Source organism: Taurulus bubalis, assembly GCF_910589615.1.
Source record: "Taurulus bubalis genome assembly, chromosome: 4".
Classification (NCBI taxonomy): domain Eukaryota; kingdom Metazoa; phylum Chordata; class Actinopteri; order Perciformes; family Cottidae; genus Taurulus; species Taurulus bubalis.
Genome location: NC_136592.1, coordinates 13,098,332 through 13,120,765, shown reverse-complemented (window position 1 = coordinate 13,120,765; position 22,434 = coordinate 13,098,332). Strand labels below are relative to the sequence as shown.

Here is a 22,434-nt window from a genome sequence, read left to right as displayed (position 1 = left end):
TCATCCAAGAAAGGTTTACAGAGCTCTGAACAGGTACTTTATAGTAATATTTAGAAAGAACAAAAAAGTGCGGCATTCATAATTTAAATGTATGTAAATAATATCAAGATTATTAAGCTTCCTGATTTATTTTTTTCTGTTTGTGTGGGTTTTTCCTGTCACTTGTGTGAAGTGATAGAAGGCTGGAAGTTTGTGTCATAAATTAACCCGTCCCACGGCTGCTTTACAAACCCCTCAGGTGACTAATTTTAAGTAGACCCTCAGGTGTGATTTCACACATTACAGCCGTTCATGTGGCACCTCTCAGATGGAGCCTCTTAATTATCGCTGCTTAAACTGCTGAGGTGTCTAAATACAAAGGCCAATTACACAAAAGCATGGCTTTATTGTGTATTTTACAGCAATAATGGATCTATGTTTGTCTGTATTCACATTACAAGCAAGCATATGTTTCATTTGACTGCATCTAAATAGACTCAATAAAGCCAGTGATCAGTTGTTACACTTCATTCACAGCGAAAAGGAGACAGCACTATATCCTAATGGGACAAAACCCACAGACCATTCAAACAGCATCTACTGTTTATATTCCTAAAGCAAGAATTTGTTTTAACAGACAAATGGCTCTACATACCAGCTGGTCAGTTTAAATTGCACACCATCACTGATAGTGCTGAGGTAGTATCTTGTACACCTTTTTATGCATCATTAAATTTTAACAGGGCCACGATAGCTTCATTGTTTAAATTGCACATTAGTTTGTTTAACGTCAGCATTTCTTCTGCTTACTGACAAGAAGTCACAATTCATAACTAATTAAATTCATCCCACCCTTCCCGCCGATAAAGTCCACTGAATGGAATATTTGTATCCAAGTGTCAATATATTAAATCACAGCGGCTAATGAGTCGGGTCACTACTTTCTTTTATCTTCAGTCTTGCATGTGCACATCTTCATCAGCTAACAGTCTCCTTAAATGGAGGATGAACATGCTGGACTGAGCCTCCCTGGGCGAGAGCCAAGCCCGTCTGACTAGGCTGTTAATGCCCCCACATAATCCTACTAGGCTAACACAGAGCTCCGCAACACAAGGGAAAGCACTGGCAGCGCAGCATCCACACAGGCAGGAGTGTGCACACAGTAGCACACTTAAACACACACAATCATTTCCCTGCTCTATTATTCTATTATTATCATGCTAACAGTTCCAATCTAGCTGTGCTAATTAGGGGACTTACACATTCTCTTTAACAATGTCTATTTCTGTGCCTCTTTTTTGCCAGTGCATTAATAAGAGTCTCACACTGAGAAAATAATTTGTGCCGGGGAGACAACAAAAGCATCTGAGAAAACACAAATTAGCGCTATTATCTTTGTGCAATTACCATACAGCCCTGTGTTTATTTAAACTCATCTGATTGATTTAAAAATATTTACCATAATGTTAGTTTTGGAGTATTTGCTTCTCTAAATTGGTAACCAAACAGAATCAGTGCATTACATTACTGCATTGGATAGCATGCATATTCCATTTCTTCAAAACAAAGAAGTGATTACAGAACAGTATTACTAAAAGCCAATTTATCCTACAGGCCAAACACCAATTTGAAAGCATTTTTTTTTCATGCTGTGAGATCTGGTTAGATAACTATTTGATCAGCATAAAAAAGTTTAATACATAGCAAAAAAGCTCTTCATAGAAATGGTAACTAGTCTGCTGCAGAGCATAATGTAGAAGCATCAGGCTGTGTAGGGCTTGTGAGGAAACAGATAATACAGTCTGATGCAGGCCAATTATTAGGGGGCAACTGCTTTGCTCAGTGACAAAGACCTTACATTGACGTTTGGTGCAAACCAAAGCAACAGCCATCATTAAAAAACAAAAACAGAAAAACAGTGTGTTTAAGTGAGAAGACTCTACAGCCACTGAATACAGAAGACACTTTAACAGAACTTCCCCTGTGAATTATCCGGTTTCTTTGAAACAGACGGAAATGGGAAATGGGAAATCCATGTGCAACTGACTAAGACTCAAAACAACAGTATGTAAGATCAACATGTCTGTATTAGAACATAAATAGTGTTAAAGAAAATAAGTACCTTGTTCTATCAGACCACGTTGGTCTCAGTATCTGTTAACCTCAAACATGCCTTATGCTCTAACGCTTGATTGTCCACCTTTAAAAGGGGTCAAATAAATGCTGGTTTAATTTCATTTAATCTTTAATTTCAAGACTTTAGCATTTTACCATTTGATGTCTGCATGCTCCTGCCTGTTTTTTTTACACCATTAAAGACACATGTGATAAAGGCTCTAGGACTTTGAAGTATGAGGTGGACAACACTATACTGGCCCTTTCTCTTTTAACCTCAGGTTTCTCTTTTTAAATGGAAGGGATACACACATTTTGTCTTTGTGGACACAAGGTTAAAGGTAGGACATAGAGGCATAGATAATGTGTGTGTACTGTTCATACAGTAAGGTTAGAATTTGAAGCTTGGCCATGAAAAGGAAGAGAACGAAAGGTTAAAGGGAGATAAATACAGCCAGACCTGCTTGATAAACACATCATTTAAGTTTTCAAAAGCAGTTGTGTCAACAGCACGATATACAATAGTGGCCATAGAAATGTATTATCTCTCAGATCCTGGATCTTACAGTGTCACGGTTGGCACATCAATGCCACAGCCAATGACAAATGACAATGTCATGATATTATGGTATTTTTAATGGATAAACACTTCAAATTAAATGAATTAGATTAAAAGTGTCCCTCTGTTTCATCAGGGGAGCTCAGTTCCCTCCAGCCTGTCTGTGAAGATAAAGTTCACCCTGACCTTTCCGCCAATATTTATTCTCTTGATGTGTGTATCAATGCGTGGGTCCCTGTGTGCCTGTGTACTGTACACGATTGAGTATGTGTGTGTGAGAGTCAAACCATCGTTTGTGTCTTAACAGACCCATCCTTGAGGAATGCATGAACTGGGGTCATTAAAATGTGAGAGGGTAGAAGATGGGTGCTCACTGCATGACTAGGGACACTACCGTCACCTGAGACACATAGAGCTCCACATCTCATTTTATTTTATTTACAAGACAGACTTATACTCTGCCATTGTCACTCTATTTCTACTCAGTTCTTGGTAACATGCGTATTGCCTTTACCTCTCATGTACTACAAGGAAGTGCATATGAAAGAAAATGCCAAACACCAGAGTGAACACTCTGATGATCAACATGCTTCTGTTTAGTTGCTCATCTGCTGCGACTGCTCATCCATTAGGAGCAGGAGAAAGTGTGAGTGACTATGAAACAGAAAGCCATGAGGAGGAGACTCAAATAATGCCCAGCGTGTCTGAGTGAACAGTGTGCTCATTATTATTATTATAATTATTATACACACAGACTCAGAGACTTAAGAAATGTATGAGATAAACTGGGTCTCTGCAAATACATATGTTTATCTGTCACATGTGTCTTGGTGATGTTTCAACTAAATCAAGAGTTAATCTCATCCTGAGATTGAATTAGTGCCAAAATGATTTCAACGATGAGGATGGACTGAAGTAATACAAACAAGCTGACAGAAAAACACACAAAGCCTTGAAGCTTTAACTTCTGATAAGTCCTTAAAACTGCAATCATCTGTTATCTTAAAACAAGTGACATTGTAATCCCGAAGGACAAAGACCAAATCTCTATCCCTCTCTTGTTGGAATGATGGGAAAGGATAACAAGAGAGATGGCTATTCAAAGAGGAAACTTGATTAAACTGCATTCTCCCTTCCTCTAAAACCTCACTAACTAAACCTTTATAACTACACATATTCCCTTCAATCCACATGCAAAAGCACCTTGAAAGAACACATATAGCATGCCAACAACAATCTCCGTTTGCCGCCCCCGTGGTTTTATTGTTTGGGCAGTTTACAATGTCAACTGATGTGATCAGGTACATTATCAATACAATACCTTAGCTTAGCCTCTCAACTCAATCCCCCAACACTGCTTCCCACTTTTCTAAAAGTCTGTAACATGCAGGCTGGAGGCTTGTTTACAGAACTAATTAAGTCAAAGCTGTTAATACATTAAAATGGCCAGGGCATTTTCAAGAGGCAGTCGTAATGAAAACAGAGTGGCAAAAATGCTTGACTAACTTGCCCCTGACTCTCTTTTATTTGTCTTTCATACTCTGACTTGAGAGGAGTGGCCATCACCAAACTGGATATCTGGAGGAACTAGGTTAGGGAAAAAGAACATCTTCTGCTTTATAGGACTTGCTGATAAACAATGTTGCACGATCAAACTTATTTGAAGTATTGAGAGTGACTCCTGTTTGTTCTCGGTAGGTGTTCTGTCTGTTTAGTGCAGCCAGCAAAGGCTGATGGGCAGTGGAACAGATGGTCCGACCATGGGGCTCTTTTGTTTAATTGTGGATGTGGCTTCTTTTTCAGGGAAGATCTGTGGCACATTTGGTCAAGGGAGAAGCTGGCTAGCTGGGCTCTACATAAAAGGACTCTACTTGTATCTCTGTTCAAGTGTTTCAAATGGATATTTAGAAGCACATTCCCATGCACACTCAAACCCCTACCCTCTCTCAAAACTATGCATCAAGGAGAATTTTGAGGTATCATTTGCCTTTAACTTTGTGATGAAAGCAAGGGCCTTTAAAAGTGAGATGCATTAGGGCTGTGCCCTTATGCTCAATGAGCATAAGTGAAGGGCCATCCATGATATGAGTATACTAGTCCCTCAGTAGTGTATAAGGTACTTCATTTTAGAGTGTTTTCTAGACAGAGTGTCGTGCTCTGTGCTTCTCTCCAGTGGAATTTTCTAATAGACTCTGCACTGTTGAAGTGCAAGGTCCAGACGTGTGGCTTCACAAGAACATATTGACTGTATGGCCTTTCTCTTGCAAAGAGCTCTTGGAATAGCTATGTTGATGTCCTGGCAGTAGATCAGTTGGATGGAATGATTGAAACCAAAAGTTTGCTTTGCCTTAGTGTGAGAATGAGTAATGAGAACAACCTGTGTAAGAAGACCCATAGCTAGAAACTGCTTTTCAGAAAAAACTAATAGTATCTCTTGGAAGGAGGGCTAAAAGGTGCTGGAGGAACAATTTGTAGCAAGTAAACCAAAAGAGCAAGACAGGGAGTTGTCAGTAAGAAGAACAAGCAGTGTAGAAGGTGAATGGCGAAGGATGTGCCTGACGCTAGGCACACCCAGCAGGATAACGTTAGCTCCACGCGGGCAGTAAGGCTCACAGCCTTGACCCCTGCCAGTGACCAGCTCTGGATATCCCTGGGCTGCCTGACCATGTACCGCTGCATGCTGCCTGGGTGGTCTTTCACTACACTGCTCTGCACTGTATCACATGATTAGGCACACACAAACATACACGCACGAATGAAAATGATAATGTCTGGCATGAGATGCATGGGTCAAAATCGAGAGCAACACATAAACTACATTGTGCTTTTTTCCCTCCTTGTACTGACAAGGAGGGGAAAAAAGCACAATGTTTTAATTCGTTCACAATTTGGTATTGTGCTTTGTGAAACCATACCACATTGCCCTTCTGGGACCAACTTGCTTCAGAGGCATTTACCAGCCTCTTTCATGTCCCCCACCACCTCCAGGCTCTTCTCCATCAACAGGACTCATAAGCTGCTGTTGCGCCCCCCCCCTCCCCTTTTTTTTTTGTTCGTTAAGATGTGCTAATTATTCTCCTCCATATTTTAAAGCCCTCCCAAATTACCAACAGGCAATTAACATTTGATGAGAGTGATGAATGTTAGTATGACACAGATATTAAAGATAAAAAGACAAGACGTTTTAGAAAAGATTAGAAGAAGAGGCTAACAGAAGTTAGCAATGATATTTACTTTAATGTCTAATTTGATTGATCTGTGCCATCAAGTCCAGACATGTGATCCGCTGTGACAGCGGTGGTACACCAATTAAACAGAGGTTCTAATCAGCGTAGAAGAAGTGAGAGATGTAAGCTGCCGAGTGTTAGAGGGCCAAGAGAAACACTTTGACTGACCTGGATCTGTTGCTGAAGGAGGTTGATTTTGTGCTGCTGCTGCAGAAGCTGCTGCTGTTGTCTTGCAATCTGGTTGAAAACAGAAGTAAAGACACAACATTTAATAATTTCTGGTTAAAACTGACAAAGAGAATAAGGAACTAAAACCATGTGATCGGCCTACTTTTTAATTTTTTCTAGACAACATTATATATAATAGAAACTGTGCTGCAACTGCAGTTACAACACCAGAGATACTGCTCCTAAACACTAATAACTACTAATAATAAACTACTAACTAAGACCAGTAATTATGTTTTAGAATATGTTAAAATAGTGGTTACATTGAAAATAAATAAAGGGGAGAAGGCAGCAGATTAATAAGGGAAAATAATATTACATTTCCTTTCATTTATAATTAAATTGCTGAAAAATCTGACAAAAACATATTTTCAATTTCCCAATGAACATGAAACGACCTGTGCTGAACTGCACAGTCAAAATTAGTGGTAGTAGAGAATAAATAATTTACAGGACAGACGGTCGTGGTTATGATGGAGATAACCGGTGCAGGCAGTGAACGGGTGGCAGACGTCCCTGCCGCCCTTGAGTGACGAAGAGCCACACCACAATCACCACAATCCTTCCAATCCCAGCAGTCCCCCGCTCTACATACCCACTTCATTGAGCATGACAACCTAGTTTTAAGTGTCATTTAATTTTCATTTTTAAATATAATTACAAAGTGTTCACTGTAAGATATCGGTCGTCTGTAAATGTGTCAAGATTAATTTGTGCTGGCTTCCTCACGAGTGTCAACAGTTAATTACTGTGTTGTATCTTGATGGCTTGATGACATTCTGGCTCTCAGCGGGCTCCCTCTCTAACCCCTTCTCTCTTTTCCATGTTATTAATATTCTTCCATTTTTAAATAAGATCAAATAATACAATATCTTATATCACTGTTCATTTATGTTGCAATGTCCACAAAGCCTACAGAGTTGAGTGTAGTTTGCAAATGAACATCATTGATTGAAAAAGGAATCAATACTGTTAATGTATTATTAGTGTACTATGACCAAATGCATCACTCCAAGGTATATGGTATATCTCTTCATTTACCACAGGAAGGTCTGAGAGTGTGTGGGGAAAACTCTGAGTGAACTCCTTGCTGATAATTGACTCATAGCCATTAGGGTGGCTAGTGATAATAAAAGTGTCGCCCGTGTGGATAGTTTGTGTCCTTATTTCTTCCCAGACATTAACACACTTCATGGCCTCTGCTAATTTGCTGATTTGTACAATATGGCTCATTGGCCTGATTTGTGCTGCAAATCTAATGCCAGGCTTGTTCTAATAGGAGTCGATTTATAAGATATAGAGGACTTCCATGTTTAATATAACGTTTAATTCGCACATTCCCTCGCATTTGTTAGTACAAGTCATAACAACATTTTCCTTCCACGCAGCATAAATGTGAGCGAGAGAGCATGACCGAAATATCTGAGGTAATATAGAATATAACATCTCTTAAATCTAATATTCTTCCAAATTCCTACTGAGGAGTACGTTTTTATTAGCATTTCAGGCATGAAATTTAATGTGAAATAGAGAGGGTAGTGACAATTTGTTAAAAATGCATTTAATTAATGGGATTTATTATAGAGACGACATGAGGAAATAGGGTAAACAAGATTCAAGTAGCAAGGGGAGACAGACAGACAGACAGAAAGAGTCAGTGTGGGAGAAAAGACTATTACTTGGGGCGCAAAATGAGACAAACAGAGACACGGTGAGCGTGAAAAAAGGAAACAGTGAGCACTATACCTGCTCCTGCTGCTGACGAGCTAACTCCATTTGCTGCCTCTGTTTCTCCATCTGTGAGGCGGCGAGCTTCTTCTGTTCATCGTGGGCAGCCAGGAGCTGCTCTCGCAGGCTGATCAGCTGGCTGATCATTGTGGAGAGCTGGTGTTCCTTTTCTGCTAGACTCTCTGGAGTACCTAGTGAGGGAACAGAGAGTGAAAACAATGTTAGGAGTGGAAAGGGTAAACAAACACAAGGTGGAGAGCCTGAGTCACAAATGTATATACAGGTATGATGTATGTATACCAGTAACAAAGAACAAAAAGGACAAAAGTACACACTAAATAACTAGGGTGGATGCTTTTGTAAAAAATAAAATAACAAAAAAAACCTGCAGGAGGCCTTGGTTATAATACGCTAAATATAGAAAAGTGACCATGCTGCACATGCCGAACATCATATTGTGCTATAGTACTGTACACAATATACTGTACAAAGAGAACCACGCAGGCAGCAACCAACTGCAGTGAAGTCACGAGAAAGTGTTAAGGTCACACACAGCCTGGAGTTATCTATTTACTGTAGCTGGTGTTCACAGCTTTCACAGGAAGAAAGGGAAGGAATTGTTCCCGGCATATAGACAAAGAGCTGCAGGGAGCTGTCAAACTGAGGTGGCAGCTTATGTCAGACTACCAGGGGTGAATATAAAGGAAGTGTTGAGAGTTAGTGTTAGCCTCAAAACTACAAAAGTATTTCATTATATATGGCCATTCCAGCAACCTATTAGAGGAGTATCTCCTTACAGACTACTGAAAGGATTGTTCAAACATTGTTCAAACATTTTAAAAAAAATGTGCACACCACAAATATGCTCTTAATATTGGTAAAGGGAAAACTGAACGATACACTCTTTATTGTATTATCTGTGGAGCTACTGTATACATATTTCAAAAAGCAAAGCATTGACAGACCAATAGGCTTATTTCTCTCTCTACAGTCACATGTCCGCACTGTGTGTGATAGAGAGAGCGGCTCTGCTGCACTGCTCTCTCGCTCCGCCTAATCAATGCTAAGTGATCCTACCATTGACTTACACCGCCAACATAATTGCCAGTGAGAGGCTAGACAGTAACTCACTCTCCTCCCACTGCACTGCTGTGTGACAAGCTGATCCCGGAGAACACAGGGAAAAAGGGATGGGGATTCCGACAGTATGGAGAGAGAGAAGGATAAAAGCATAGAGATCCAGATAACAGTACAGTGAAGTCTGGCTTGAGGCCAGCGGAAGATGAATTCTTTTCTTGGGTGTCTTCCTCTCGTCTCTGGCCACATCTGTCTTTAGTTTCTCCGAGAGCTCCCAGGGGCCCTCTCCACTCAAACTATTTTAATTTGACTAAACACCTGATTTATTTTATTTCTCCGATGAGGAAAGCCGTTTGTCTTAATAGGGCTTGTCAACCTCCAGAACCCATTCAGGGCAATTTACTGGCAGGCTTGTCTGAGCCTCGGTTCGCCTCATTCTGCCTTCGCTGCCTGCTGCAATGGAAGAGAGCTGCAATTCTCCATTTATCCTCAGAACGAAGTAAAAAAAAAGCACCTAAAAGCAGCTATTCATCGGGCATGTGTGCAGTTTCCAAGGCCTGAATTGACTTCTTATTCACCCGACTACACTCGTTGTGAATGGCTTAGCTGTAAAATTGATACAATCAGCACCAATTTTATTAACCTTTGGCTGTGTCCATGAAGGGCTTGCCTTTTACAGGTCACAAGCAAGATACATCAGTCGTTGTCACAATAAATCACAGCTATCAATAATGTGTTGGGGCGGAGGGAGGGAATAAAGAAGGAGATGAAGAAAGACAGAAAGAAAGACAGAAAGAAAGAAAGAAAGAAAGAAAGAAAGAAAGAAAAAGAAAGCATGATTTCAGATGAAGATGACGGCCATCAGGCATCAAGGCCTTGATGACCTTGAGTTGGCAACTAAACATCTGGACTCAATGACGCCCACTCTCAGCCTGCCTAATTACACATTTTTGATGATCACTCACTAGTTTAAGAGTGTCATAAAACACAAAATGGCACAAATGTAATAACTGGAATGTCCAGCACATATATGTTGTGTTTGTGTGCATGAATGTGCAAGGGGACTGGTGCTAAGGGTCCACACAAGCATCTGATGGAATAGTCCGACTGTGGAGAGCTCAGTCCTGCCCAGACACCAAAAGAATACTAACAGAGAGCCCATTGTTTTGATGTGGAGCTAAATTGTGGGAAGTCTAAACTGCCCTCTCTACTGCAATTTGGGCCTTCCTTTTTTCTCAATTTAATCCTAATTATTAAACAGATTGTTAAGTCTTTATTGTCTATTCCCAAATGCTGAAATATCAATAAGTATAACTTAGATTATTGGTGAATGCTGAATACATAATATCTGAATGTCTAAAACATGGTGGAATAATTTCCCTTTTGATGCTGTAGAAAATCAGGCGCATGTGTTTTTTGTTGGGTGGTTAGTGTAAAAATCTCTTTCTTCCTGCTTTAAATTATGGATCAGCTTTAAAATGCAGATAAAACTTTTATTGGGTGGTGCAGAAGAGGAGAGTCGTGGTCTGTGTCTGACCAACCTACTGACAAAAGAGGCCGTTTCCTGCATATTGCATGGCTTTTAACAGCGGTGGGGCCGGGGTCTGCCTGTTAACATGTCTCCTCACATTGAGTTTCGGATGGCAGACAGACAGCCCAGTGATGCCTTGTCTCTACATAAACCCCAGCAGTCAGCCCAGGCCTAACATGTTGTGACATCTTGCTGTTAGAAGACTGAAGACGAGTAGGACAACACCAGCCTAACTCAATAGGAGGATCTCAGGAGTAAGCGGTCAAGTTGTGCAGGCACTTTTCTTGTTGTTTTTTCTCAGGCCACTGCGTTCAGTTCAGATATGCTAGATTGGCACACAGGAGGAGGAGACGGTAAAGCTATGTTGTTCAGTTTCAGCGCTTTCAGCATTCACCTTTGCAGATTTCTGCCTCTTTTAAATGTCACAAAGTAGAGCAGAAAACATCAGCGATGGGTGACTAAATAAATGATAAGAGGGAAACAAGCAGAGCCATGGTTGCTTGGGAGGAATGGGGGTATTTAAGCCTTGGGGTCTTTGGATAAAAGGCACTTTGTAGGGGTGCGATTTGTTCTGTCCAATACCCACATCTCCCTCTCTCTTGGCTCCCTCCTCTCTGCTCTAATCAAGCAGTCTCTAATTTGGGTTCCAAGTCCAGTACCGGGGAAAAAGAAGGAGGCTTGTTACTTTGAAGAGTCCCGAGTGAATAACACAGATAAAAGATTCAGGCACAAAAAAAGAAGAAAAGCGAGGGAGGGTGAGGGTGAAAAGGGGGGAAATCACAAGGCACCCTATTCTCTTCCCTTCCTTTGGTTAAGACAGCTGAGCCATTATGACCAGATCTGAATTGAGTTTTTTAAGACAGGAATTTCTTTGTCTCTCTATCAGTCAGCTATTGTGGATGCTTCCATATGCTGCAAGCCCATCCTAAGTAAATTAAGACTTGTCTAAATGTTCCGATTGTACCAAGCTGTATCCACAGACGGCACATAACTTGAATGCCTTATGTGCTTACGGTCGCTCTCTCGGCTCTCTCCTAAAGTGTGTGTGAATGTAGACATGAGCGTGTACAGATGTGTTTTGCGTGCTGTTCCAATTGATTAAAAGTGTATGCCTCTGATGTAAATGCACACGTGTGTAAACTCTGCGGTCATCTGACCCTTTGTCCATTCTTTCAGTGGAAAACACAAAAGAGCCAATTAAGTTGTAGCAATGGCAAATGGCTCCTAGTGTTCAATATAGAAAACACATTCTGCCAACAGACCTTTCTTCAAACCCATAAAACTGCTTCAACAAAAGCATGAAATACAAGCCAATCTTCTTACCAAATACACTTTTGTGATATTGAATATAACTGAAACATTTTGACGAAAAAAATGTATCGTGTTGAGGATCTAGATTAGCAGAAAACCAAGCTAGAATAAATAGAGCTAATTTTATGGTATCCCTTTGCAGTGCTACAAGCCCATATGTAGTAGTAATACCAGTAATATGGTGTTAACGCGCCTCCATGCCCTACAACCAAGACAATATGAGCAACAGCCGTTTTACCTGGCTTGCTGCCTCTGCCATGATATAAAAGCAATTAATCTTGCCAATAAAACCTCACTAACAAGCATGAGCAATGACTCACAAGCACATGTCATCCACTGGCAGCAATGATTCTCAGTCCCTGTGCTCTCCTATATGGTCTGAACATAAAGACTGATTCACTCATCAGCTTGACAAAAAAACGTCAGATCGTATCACATTTTTAAAACCACTTAAATCTTTGTGCTTAAAACTTATAAAGAAAATGGTATGTGTTAATTGAAATCTGGTATTATGAGTTTCTTCCATTGTATATGTGTGTATCCATCTGTATGTGTGCACACGTGTATTTAAGTATTACATTGATTTTAAGACAGTTTTAAAGACTCAAATTAATTTAAATAGCTCAGTAGACAATTAAAAAAAAACTCTGATTGGTATCTGGAGAGGTTATTAATAAAAACACACTTCATCTACTGTGGTTTTGCTGTTCATGCCTTACACTGATGGAGACTAATATTTTGATGGTGGAGGAAGCCTCACTCTTCAGTATAATTATGCTAATGTGAAAGCTCCAGCACTTCACTGTCTACCCATGACACTGGACAAGGTACTTCATCAAAGCCAAGATAGAGTCTCGACCTGAACATATTACTCCACGGGGAATGCCAGTGACCCTGAAATTCACTCTAAAGACAAAAAATAACTCTGCACAGAAACTTTTCTTCTGGTCTTTCAGTAATTGAATAGATCATTCTTTGACTCTATAATACAGTGAAATAAACCAGACTTCCTGGCACCATGCATGGTGTTGTATGTATGCAAGGCAATATATAGCAAAGATTACACAAAAACAAAGTTTGTCTCAGTTCTTCTATTCATCTCTCATGGCCTTCGTGGTGATGAGTCTGAGATATGATCAATAGACTGTGGTTATATGTAATAATAAAATTACAAAAAAAACATAAAATAGTTGTTTTTTGGGGGGGGAAAAAAAGTAACTCAATGTAAAATTAAACTAATTACTGTAGTTTTACAAAAGAGCAAATGGCAGCTGTTAACAAAATCAATCTGCTCGCAGTTAATATCAAATACACAAATATCAAATGTATTAAACCACAGTGTTACCCAAATACCAGGAGGGATGGTGGCCACGTTAGCACTGGCCAGCGCACTACAAAATGCATTTTGCCAATGGCTAATGTTAACAGTAATAAAATCTGGCTCATAAAATGACGGTTACTGCATAACCGTCATTTTCTGTTTACATTTCAATTTGAAGGCGCCCTCCTTTTCAACACTAGCGGCACGCTCACCAAGACCACCAATAAAAGTCATCATCTGACCCTGCATTTTATTTTACGCGCGCCAAAAATGACCCAATCATGTATGTTGCATCAAGCGCAAAGTTTGCTGCAGCCCTCTCTGGTTTCTGGAGTCTGGTTCTGTGCCAATTTGTGCCTGCCTAGTGAACATTGTATGCACCTTGTGGGAGTGCAAACAGCTATTGTGAAAACTACCAGTCCCTACAAGTTATTGTTCAGAAAACATAATTAGAAGAGAAAACATTTAAGTGGCATTATGATTTTTTTTAAAATAAGAATCTGAAAACCTCTCTTGTCTTGCATGCACTTTTGAGAAGATCCCTACAATTCAGATGTTGTTTGCATCAATTTGAGTCAATTATCTGACTAATGTATTAATTTATATCCTTAGAATTAACGTAGGTCCGCTCTTCAGCAGTTTCTCACTGCAGTGTGTATACTATTTCGTCATGTTTAACATGCAATGACAATAAAGCATCGTATCGTATTTGCTTTGCTGAGGGACATCTGAGGAATATTTCAGTGGAGTGTCCTTTTATAAAAGACATGTACGTTATTTTCAGCTCTGTAAATGTTTTACATTCTCTTCAAATGAAAACAGGAGTAATATGCTTGTTTCCATGAAATGTATCATACAACTTTAAAAGTCATTAGTTAAACAAACTATGAAAAACCACTGGAATATAATTCAAAACACAAACAGAGAACTTTATCCCTATATATCTCTCTCACACACACACACACACACACACACACACACACACACACACACACACACACACACACACACACACACACTACTTCCTTTTTTACCTCCACTGCCACAAGCTAAATTCCTCAATTCATTAGAGGAGAAAAACACACAGTCCAACACTCTCATACATTCATCTGGCAAATGTGGCCTGAGGAATAATGATTTACTGTGGCTCATATTTCACCTGAGTGCACAGGGCAAACAGTTGACTGAAGTGTTGTGGAGAAAATGCTAACTGAGGCATTTTTGACTGGAGCAACTGGACAGATACGGTTTTGTGCCGTTTAAGTGAATGGTTTTGTATGTTTGGAAGGCAAAATATACATAACATGTATACGGTATGTTGTTAAAAACTACTCTTTTCTAAATCTATGTAATTCAGTGTCACTGGGAAATGTTTGCACACATGTTGTGCTGTGCATCTCTAGTGGCATCAAAACCTCATTTTATGGAAGCCATTAGGAATAAACATTTTAAGGTGAATAAACGTGTATTGAAGCTTACCCACATGGCTGAACAATATGGGCTCTGTGTTCACACAGTGGACTCCTTTCTGTCTGTTCAGGAGTAAAGCCAGTACAGGTAGGGCCAGCATCAAATCAGTCTCAGCTGCCGCCCTGCCCTGCCCTGCGTTCTCCTCCTAAAGAGCTTCCACTTATCTGCCTGCCACAGGACTGTCTGTGTGCACTCGACCACTGTCATGTCGACACCGTTCTTAAATTGATTCTGACAGTGCAAGAGCCACGGTTTTTCTGCTTTAGAATTCAAGCTGCCATTTCAACGCTAGTGTACAATGTTAAGCTTTTTCTTATTTACATTTTTTAAATATATGTATTTTTTTGTGCGCAAATTCTAAGAGAATGAATACAGTGTGTGTTCCAATTTAGTAACCAAATATTTTCTTCAGTTTGAGTAAATGCTTGAGCATTTTGCTTCTTTTTTTTTTTCTCCCAACGGGGGTCCGGGAAACTGGCACTCAGCAGGGAAACTTAAACAGCTCTGTGGAGTACGAGACTCAAAGACCCTGCACATAGCAAGCGTGGAACAGAGGGCAACCTTATCTACGTAGGCCACTGTGTGCTATATTTGTATGCATTAGACATGTTTATAATATGCAGTATATACAGATATACAGACAGACATACATACAGTAGCCTAAATATAGGGAAATAATGATTGTAAGTGAATGATGTGAATTATGTGAAGAAAGGGGACTATGACATTATTTGAAAGAAGAAAATCTATTTGAGTTTTACATTTGTAAATGTTAACTAAGTATCCTCTCTCTCTCTCTTTCTCTTTCTCTCTCTCTCTCTCTCTCTCTCTCTCTCTCTTTCGCACTCCTCCTTCCACCATGCCTCCTATTATCTGCTACTTTCTGTGGTTTGGAGCCCTTCCAGCCGGCCTCCCTTTCTTGCTCTGAGATTTCATCTCTCTCCTTCATCGTTCCTGCAGATTGACAGCTAAGCTCAGGTATGAAAACAAACAGTTAGCTCTGGAATTGACTGCTGAAAAGAAATCCGCCACTAATGCTCCTTCGCAAACTCTCCTTTTTGCCTGCCTCTTCTGCTACTAAGCCCCAACAGCATACAGGAAAAGGCAGATGGAGATTTGAGATCATTAACCCTTAATAACACCATTCTTTATGTGTGGCTTAAGCACACTGCCTCTACTGGATTACTGTGCTTGTTTAAAAAAATTGTCTTTACCTCAGAAGCAGCACATAATGTAGCCAAACACCCCGTGACAATAAGCTCTAATTAAAGATGTGTCATCTGTAAATCGGTAAATGGTTGGTTGGGTTTGCAGACCTTGAAAGCAAATCTCTGATGTTGTTGATACTATTGTTTTGTTTTGTTTGTTTACCGTACGTGCATGTTCACCTCAACAGGAGCAAGTATTCAGGGCATGTATGAACACAACCGGAGTAAAAGAATGTCTTTCTTTTCATGGGTAAAAGCCTGGGGTCAAATTCTGTCACACCTATTGTTTTTTCTTAGTATTTGTTTTCTAAGAGCAAGAATACATTATTTCCACCCCAGTCAGATTCCACTCCTTGCCTCTGCAATAACACAATTACTTGTCTTTCAAGGTTTTGATGGAACAATGTCAAAAGGTAACCTACAAGGTGCTTAGTATAATTGGTTGAGGAATGGGTGCGTAATCAGCATAGAATATGCAAGGCCACTGTGCCAGTAGATGCTCTGGTCTTTATCTGCTTGCCAGCCTTTATTCTCAACTTCCTTTCATTTATTTGAAACCTACATGCGTGTTTGTCTTTTATACAGATTTTAACCTTACAATTAATGGAACCTCTGATTCATCATAACACTTTAGATCTTAATCATAAGGTGTTTTCTGCGAGCTACCTTTGTTTGTGTTTTAATTAGGCGGACCTTGTGCGTCTCCAGCCCTGGACTTCTTTTTAATTGCCCGTATTTACATCAGGCAGACATCAAACGCAGAGAGAGAGACATTTGTAAGGGGGAGCACAAAGCAGCCCTTTGAAATGTCTACAGTCATATGAAATGGCATGCTAATTAAAAATCTAAGGCTGCCACTGTGATAGGGGAAGCATTTATATTGGTAACTGTGGTGTATAGACTGTCTCCATAACTCATCAACAGACAGAGGCCATAGTGTTTATTATCAGACTCCCTACCTGTTTACAGACCACCAAGTAACCTTCCTGTTCCCATTCATCAAACAGAAGAAATGCCCTGCCTGTAATTTAACATACCAGCTTTCAAAAGGCTAAATCATTTAAAATATTTTACCCAGTGCACTTTGATCTACAGTGGCACGCAGTATACGGGCAGGTACAATGAATCTACTTTACCAAGCAATGATTTATCCTTCAGTTCATTAAGGTTATTGCCAATGAATATACTTATTAAAAGATTCAACAGCATTTTTTTCTCTATATATTCTCTGTAAGTGTAATTAAATAATTAAAACCAAACACAAGTTTTATTTATGTATGTCACTCTTGTTTTATAAAATAATAAGCAAATGATCAAAATCACCTGCACAGCATTGAAATGAGCTTTCTTTGTAAGTGTATGAACAGTCTTCATGAAATGTTAATACCAAAAACATGTAAGTGTTTTATTGAGAGATTTAATATAATTTAATGAAGGTAATCACTGTTGAGAGAGGGCAGGAGCCAGTGACAGCCCGGTGTTATCAGCCAGCTGGTATTGTGCTTCCCTGTGCAGTATAAACACACCAGCTTTCAGTAACAGTCAGTGCTAAGGACTGAGCAGCGGCTCTGCCCATCTTTGGCCCACCTTCACCCTGTCATGAACAGATTTCGGGGGAGTGCTGAGTTGCGCTTTGCCGTGCCGCAGTTGATACGCTGCGCAGGGCGTTCACTGTCAGAGTCAAGACATTCCACTCAAACGCAGGCTCACAGAGGAGACGACTCTGTGCATCGCCGCACCATCTCCTCTCCTCTCAGCTCGGCTGTGCTCTGTTTACATCAAGCACACTTTGAGTTCAACAATTACCAGAGCGGCATGAACACACTGCATGTGTCAGAGCATCAGGGCCGTCTGAAGGGACAACAACAATAATCCTCTGACAAGCACAAAGAGCCCCAAAATGAGTCTAAACGGGCTGGAATTTTGAAGACAGCTCTCTGGACAGAGTCGGGCATTCCAACAAAAGATAAGGGAGGAGAGAAATGAATGAGGAGGGCAGCCAAAGGCCTTTGTTTTAATTCAGAGTACAAGGCTGTGTCTGAGATTATACAGTACATAGATTATGTATGTCTGATAGGAATGAGGGATTTCTTAACGCGCCTTAAAGTGGTGTTTGTTGAAGTCCTACCTTTTACTTCTGCTAGCAGTTCACTGGTGTTGAGCCTCTCCATCTTCTCTTTCCAGTCTTTAGAAAGGAGTTTCTCCATACATGAGGAGTCTGAAGAAGAAAAATGCAGAAAGAAAATGTAAGTCATTTCAATGGCAAAATAAATGTATTTTTTTTTATGATTTTGGAATATTGTGTATGAAATTGTTTTTCAATCTTTTTTGTGGATGTTATAAACCTCTAAATCTATTCACTGAAATGAAAATTAAATAAAGTCAGCGTATCAGATGAGAGAGACAGAGAGAGAGAGAGAGAGAGATATTTGACTTGATGGTATTGCACGTCCAACATTAAAAGCATCTCAGCCCGATGGCAGAGAGATGAGCTCACAGTGGAGTGAAGAGGGAAGCAGACATTGTGGGGATAGTATAAGGACAGAGACAATCTTTAAGTGGGAGGCAAGGAGGAAGACTGACTGCGTCTGAGCGTTCACATAGCTGCCAATGATGAAAACAATTAACATTTGTCCAGCAGACAATGAATCAAAAGAGGAATGGCTGCAATCTGCCATGCTGTCGCTGGGATAGCTGATAAAGAATACTCTGGGCCGGCTGACCCAGGCCTCCACCATCGCTGCACTGCGCTGTGCCTGTTCCCATCAAACACCAGCAGCACAGGCAGGCCTCTACTCCTCCACCTTGAGACACTGTCTCCACAAACTGTCTGCCTCCAATCTGAACCAGATCAAGACATGCAGCATGCTGTCCCGTTGAGTCTGATTAAAACAAGCAGCAATCATGTACAGTCCGGTTCTGTGAAAACAATTATTGTACTGTCTAAAACAGCTGTTCTGGTGTATATAGAATTAGAACTCAGGTTTCATATAGAGCCTGAGGATGATTTGCAAAACTGTGTTTCTCTAGATTTGGAGCAAAATGTAAAACCAAAGCAGACACACTAATTATTACCACAAAGCCCCGGGGCTCTGTAATGAATAGTCCAACCAACCACATATCTAACAGTGGATCATTTATAATCACACTTCTGGCAATAGAAGGACACAATTCAGAAGCATGTTACTAGTTCAAATGATGCCATATAGTATGTGTTTCTCACTTGCATGTAGCTGTCATGTGTTTTGGATTCTAAAATACACATAATGTGAAATTCAGAGAAACAGTAAGACAGACAAAAGGGCCTGTCACGCGGAATATTCTGGACTCTTCCAGTTTCACCAATATCATCCTTGACTTCAAACACAGAGGACATTTGTACAGTTTAGAATGTATACAAGTGTTGTTTCCTTTTATCCGCCTGTAACATCTCTTCGACAAACCAAACACTGTTGTTCCCTCTGACAAACACTGACTTCAGAGGAAATGGGAGTAGCGGAGGGGTCGGGAGTTCTTGTGGCCTTGTTTAAGAATGGCTTTCAGAGAGATCAAGCAGAGTGACCGTTTTGTTTGATTGTCCACTTCCTCCAACGTGATGGGGGTCGACAGGACATCTTCAGCTCAGGGTCATTATAACATTACTTCTGCTTTATTGACTTTCCAATTCCCAACTCACAGTTTGTCCCCTTGACCCGAAGAGAGGAAGAGAGAAAAGGCTGTGTGTTGTGTTTGTGTGTGTGTGTGTGTGTGTGTGTGTGTGTGTGTTTGTGTGTGTGTGTGTGTGTGTGTGTGTGTGTGTGTGTGTGTGTGTGTGTGTGTGTGTGTGTGTGTGTGTGTGCGTGTGTGTTAACTCCCTCCATGGCACAAATATCACAGATCTTAAAACAGGGGTTAAGGGCAGGGGGAGTAGCAGAGCTCAACTCTTCTTCTCTGTGCCTCACCCCTGGGTGAGACCGCTTCCTCTCCCGGACAACAACAAATTTCCCTCAAATCATAATTTTCAGACGGACAGAACAAGATCAGTGCATGACATTTTCTCCCCTGAAGCACAGAAAAGGCTTATTTAATAAGTAGTGTAAAGGGGAATTAAACAAACACAGTGAGCATATGTTAATATGCACACATATGCTCTCTCTCTCTCTCACACACACACACATAAGTAAACACACACGCTTTCATCACAGATGCTGCTCCAGCACTTGATCATTAAGGAATGCGCCAACTGTTGGAGATAATGTGGTGCCAGCTTCCATTCTACTCCAGTCCTCCCCCTCCTTTCCACCTCCCTCCCAGGAGAGCTGCCTCTCCCTCACTTCTCCATCCCTCCGTCGGGCCAGACACGACCTGCCAAGTCCTCCAACAGGAAAGACTACAGCTGGAATGCACCGCTGTCCTCCCTGCCTTCCACCTGGGAGAGGTGAATGATGACCTGGATTAGTCTATAAAATAACTCTCTAACATCTTTCAGTGTTCGAACAGCGTGGACAAAACAGGCAACCAAAAATGGATTTGGTGAAAGCGGAGGAACTTTTGTGCAGGCATGCTCAGGGAAAACAATAAATGAGATGTCTGGCTTTTTTCAAAACACCCGTCCAAAGCCTATTTTGCTATTTTGCAGAAGAATTTAGATTAATAGGAGGAATGCTATTTCAGTTTCTAAAATGCCTGTCCGTTTTTTCAGGAGAAATACTAGATGCTAATGGAAACACTGGCTAGTATCAATGTAATAATTACTGTCAGGTAAATATTATACAGATAATGTAAAAAAAATAACAATTCACCGTATTCCCCTTAAAACCGCGAATTATTTTTAATAAAAGATTCACACTTTTACTGATTTCACTTATTATTAAGCGCTGGTGGAATTGAAAGGCAGACATAATTGTGCAAGACAGTTAGTGCAAAACTTCTGAAGTTTTAGGGTAAATAAGAGTTTGTTGCTGTTGTTCTTTCAAAGTAGGACATCACATACTGGGGAATTAGCTTAAACAAGAGAAGAGTCCAGTGAGTTTATTTTTATTCTCCTTTGGGGGCTCTTAAATCTCTTGCACCCCCACCCCTTCCATTTCTTTCCCTCCCCCTCTTGAGATAAAATGCTCTGTGGCTGGGGAGCAGGCCATTCAGCTGGGATGAGAATGGAATGAAAACAATAGCCCTTATCAGGCTCTTATTTACATTTTCCCAGCGTCCCTGCAGTAGACAGCTTGGCTTGTCACCAAGCCCAGATCGCCCCACTGGACCCAGACCAACTTCCTCCAGCCCCGGCGATTCCAATGGTCCCTATGGACCTTTGCCTGGCACAGACCCCCACCACTCTGCAGCTAGCACAGATAGCAACATACAAGACAAAACTATTGGAGTGTGTTTCCAAGACGTGTTCCCATTGAGGGGGGAATGGTTTCTGGACCACTAAGCCTGTCTGGGGCTCATTGTCCCTTCTCTGGGGTTGGGGCTGGAAAGCTGGAAAAATGCCCTGAACCCTTCCCCAAGATTTTTTAAGCATTTCCAAGTGGCACTCAGAAAAAGGGAATAGTCCTCACTGATTTAATACTAGCAAATGCAATATGTGTATATCCTATCAATGCTGTCATCTCTGTTATACAGCTTTCCTGTGAAGGTATTCTGTGATCCTATTGATGTGGGTGAACAGGCACTGAGATTGAGAACACCTTAAACCGAGATGCGATGCCTAGATTAGGCCACAGCTTTTTCTTTTTTCCTTACTGTATTAAAAACAAAGCTAATGATCCTCATAAATCTCAACAAAGGAATGTTTCTAGGTTGATGTGTGACATAAACAAAGCTTTCAGCACCTGGCAGTCAGTGCTGCCAAAATATCATGTTCAGTGTAAACCACAGAAGTGAAGCTAAGAGGCAGGTTAACATTAACTGTGTGTCCTGACACTGACTGACTCCCTGAAATTACCTTCCGTCTCGTATTTTATACAGCATGCCCCCACTGTTAGTACTTTCCAGTGTTTTCATGCAACAACTAATAATCTGAATTTGTCTTTTTTTTATTGTTCACACACTTATTAAATTGAGTGTTAGTTAACTATAAATGCCTGTGGGCTGAGAAGGGAACGCAGGGGGGAGTTGTTTGCTAATTTATGTTGTTATTGCTGCCCTAAACAGAGTAGTTCATTCAAAAGATCATTGCAAACTGTAGAGAATCTCAAATTATTGAGTGGAACACAAAATAGACAAATAAACGGAGCCACAAACAAATCAAATCGTGTCACTTTGGAATTGGATTGGACAGTAATAAAGCAGATCTTAAAAAATCATGACACATTAATTTTCAAATGGCTCTTCAGATTGCCATGAAGAAAGGAAGCCCAGTGTGTATATTTAAGTTTGCATAACATTGCAATGTTTTCAATTTCTAAAAAGCTTCAATCTACAAAATGTATTACAAACACTACATCGTGCCCTGATAGCACACAAATTGACCGTTACAACATGCAGTAGTTGTCGTTTTATTACTCAGCGTTGTCAGCAATGAAATCGTTTCAACTGTCTGCCACCACATTCTGAGCCTCTCTGCGTGCACTATTCTCCCGGGACGAAAGATGATACTTGTGTTTGAGTGTTTGTTGTGTTGAAAGCCGTTGGCAGAGAAAAGAGGGTTATCTCGGAGAGTCGAATTAGCCATAAGTCATGGATAACAGACTGAGAGA

At 40.5% G+C, this 22,434-nt stretch overlaps 1 protein-coding gene across 1 annotated transcript in view; it reads right to left on the bottom strand.

The window, feature by feature from the left end:
* sox6 (SRY-box transcription factor 6) overlaps positions 1–22,434 on the bottom strand; it is a gene marked incomplete at both ends in the record, with an annotated part of 98,138 nt that overhangs the window by 42,342 nt on the left and 33,362 nt on the right. The window contains 3 exons of the mRNA XM_079217321.1: positions 6,049–6,117; positions 7,855–8,027; positions 17,883–17,972. Coding sequence (XP_079073447.1) covers positions 6,049–6,117; positions 7,855–8,027; positions 17,883–17,972 — 332 coding nt within the window. The remainder of the gene's footprint in view (positions 1–6,048; positions 6,118–7,854; positions 8,028–17,882; positions 17,973–22,434) is intronic.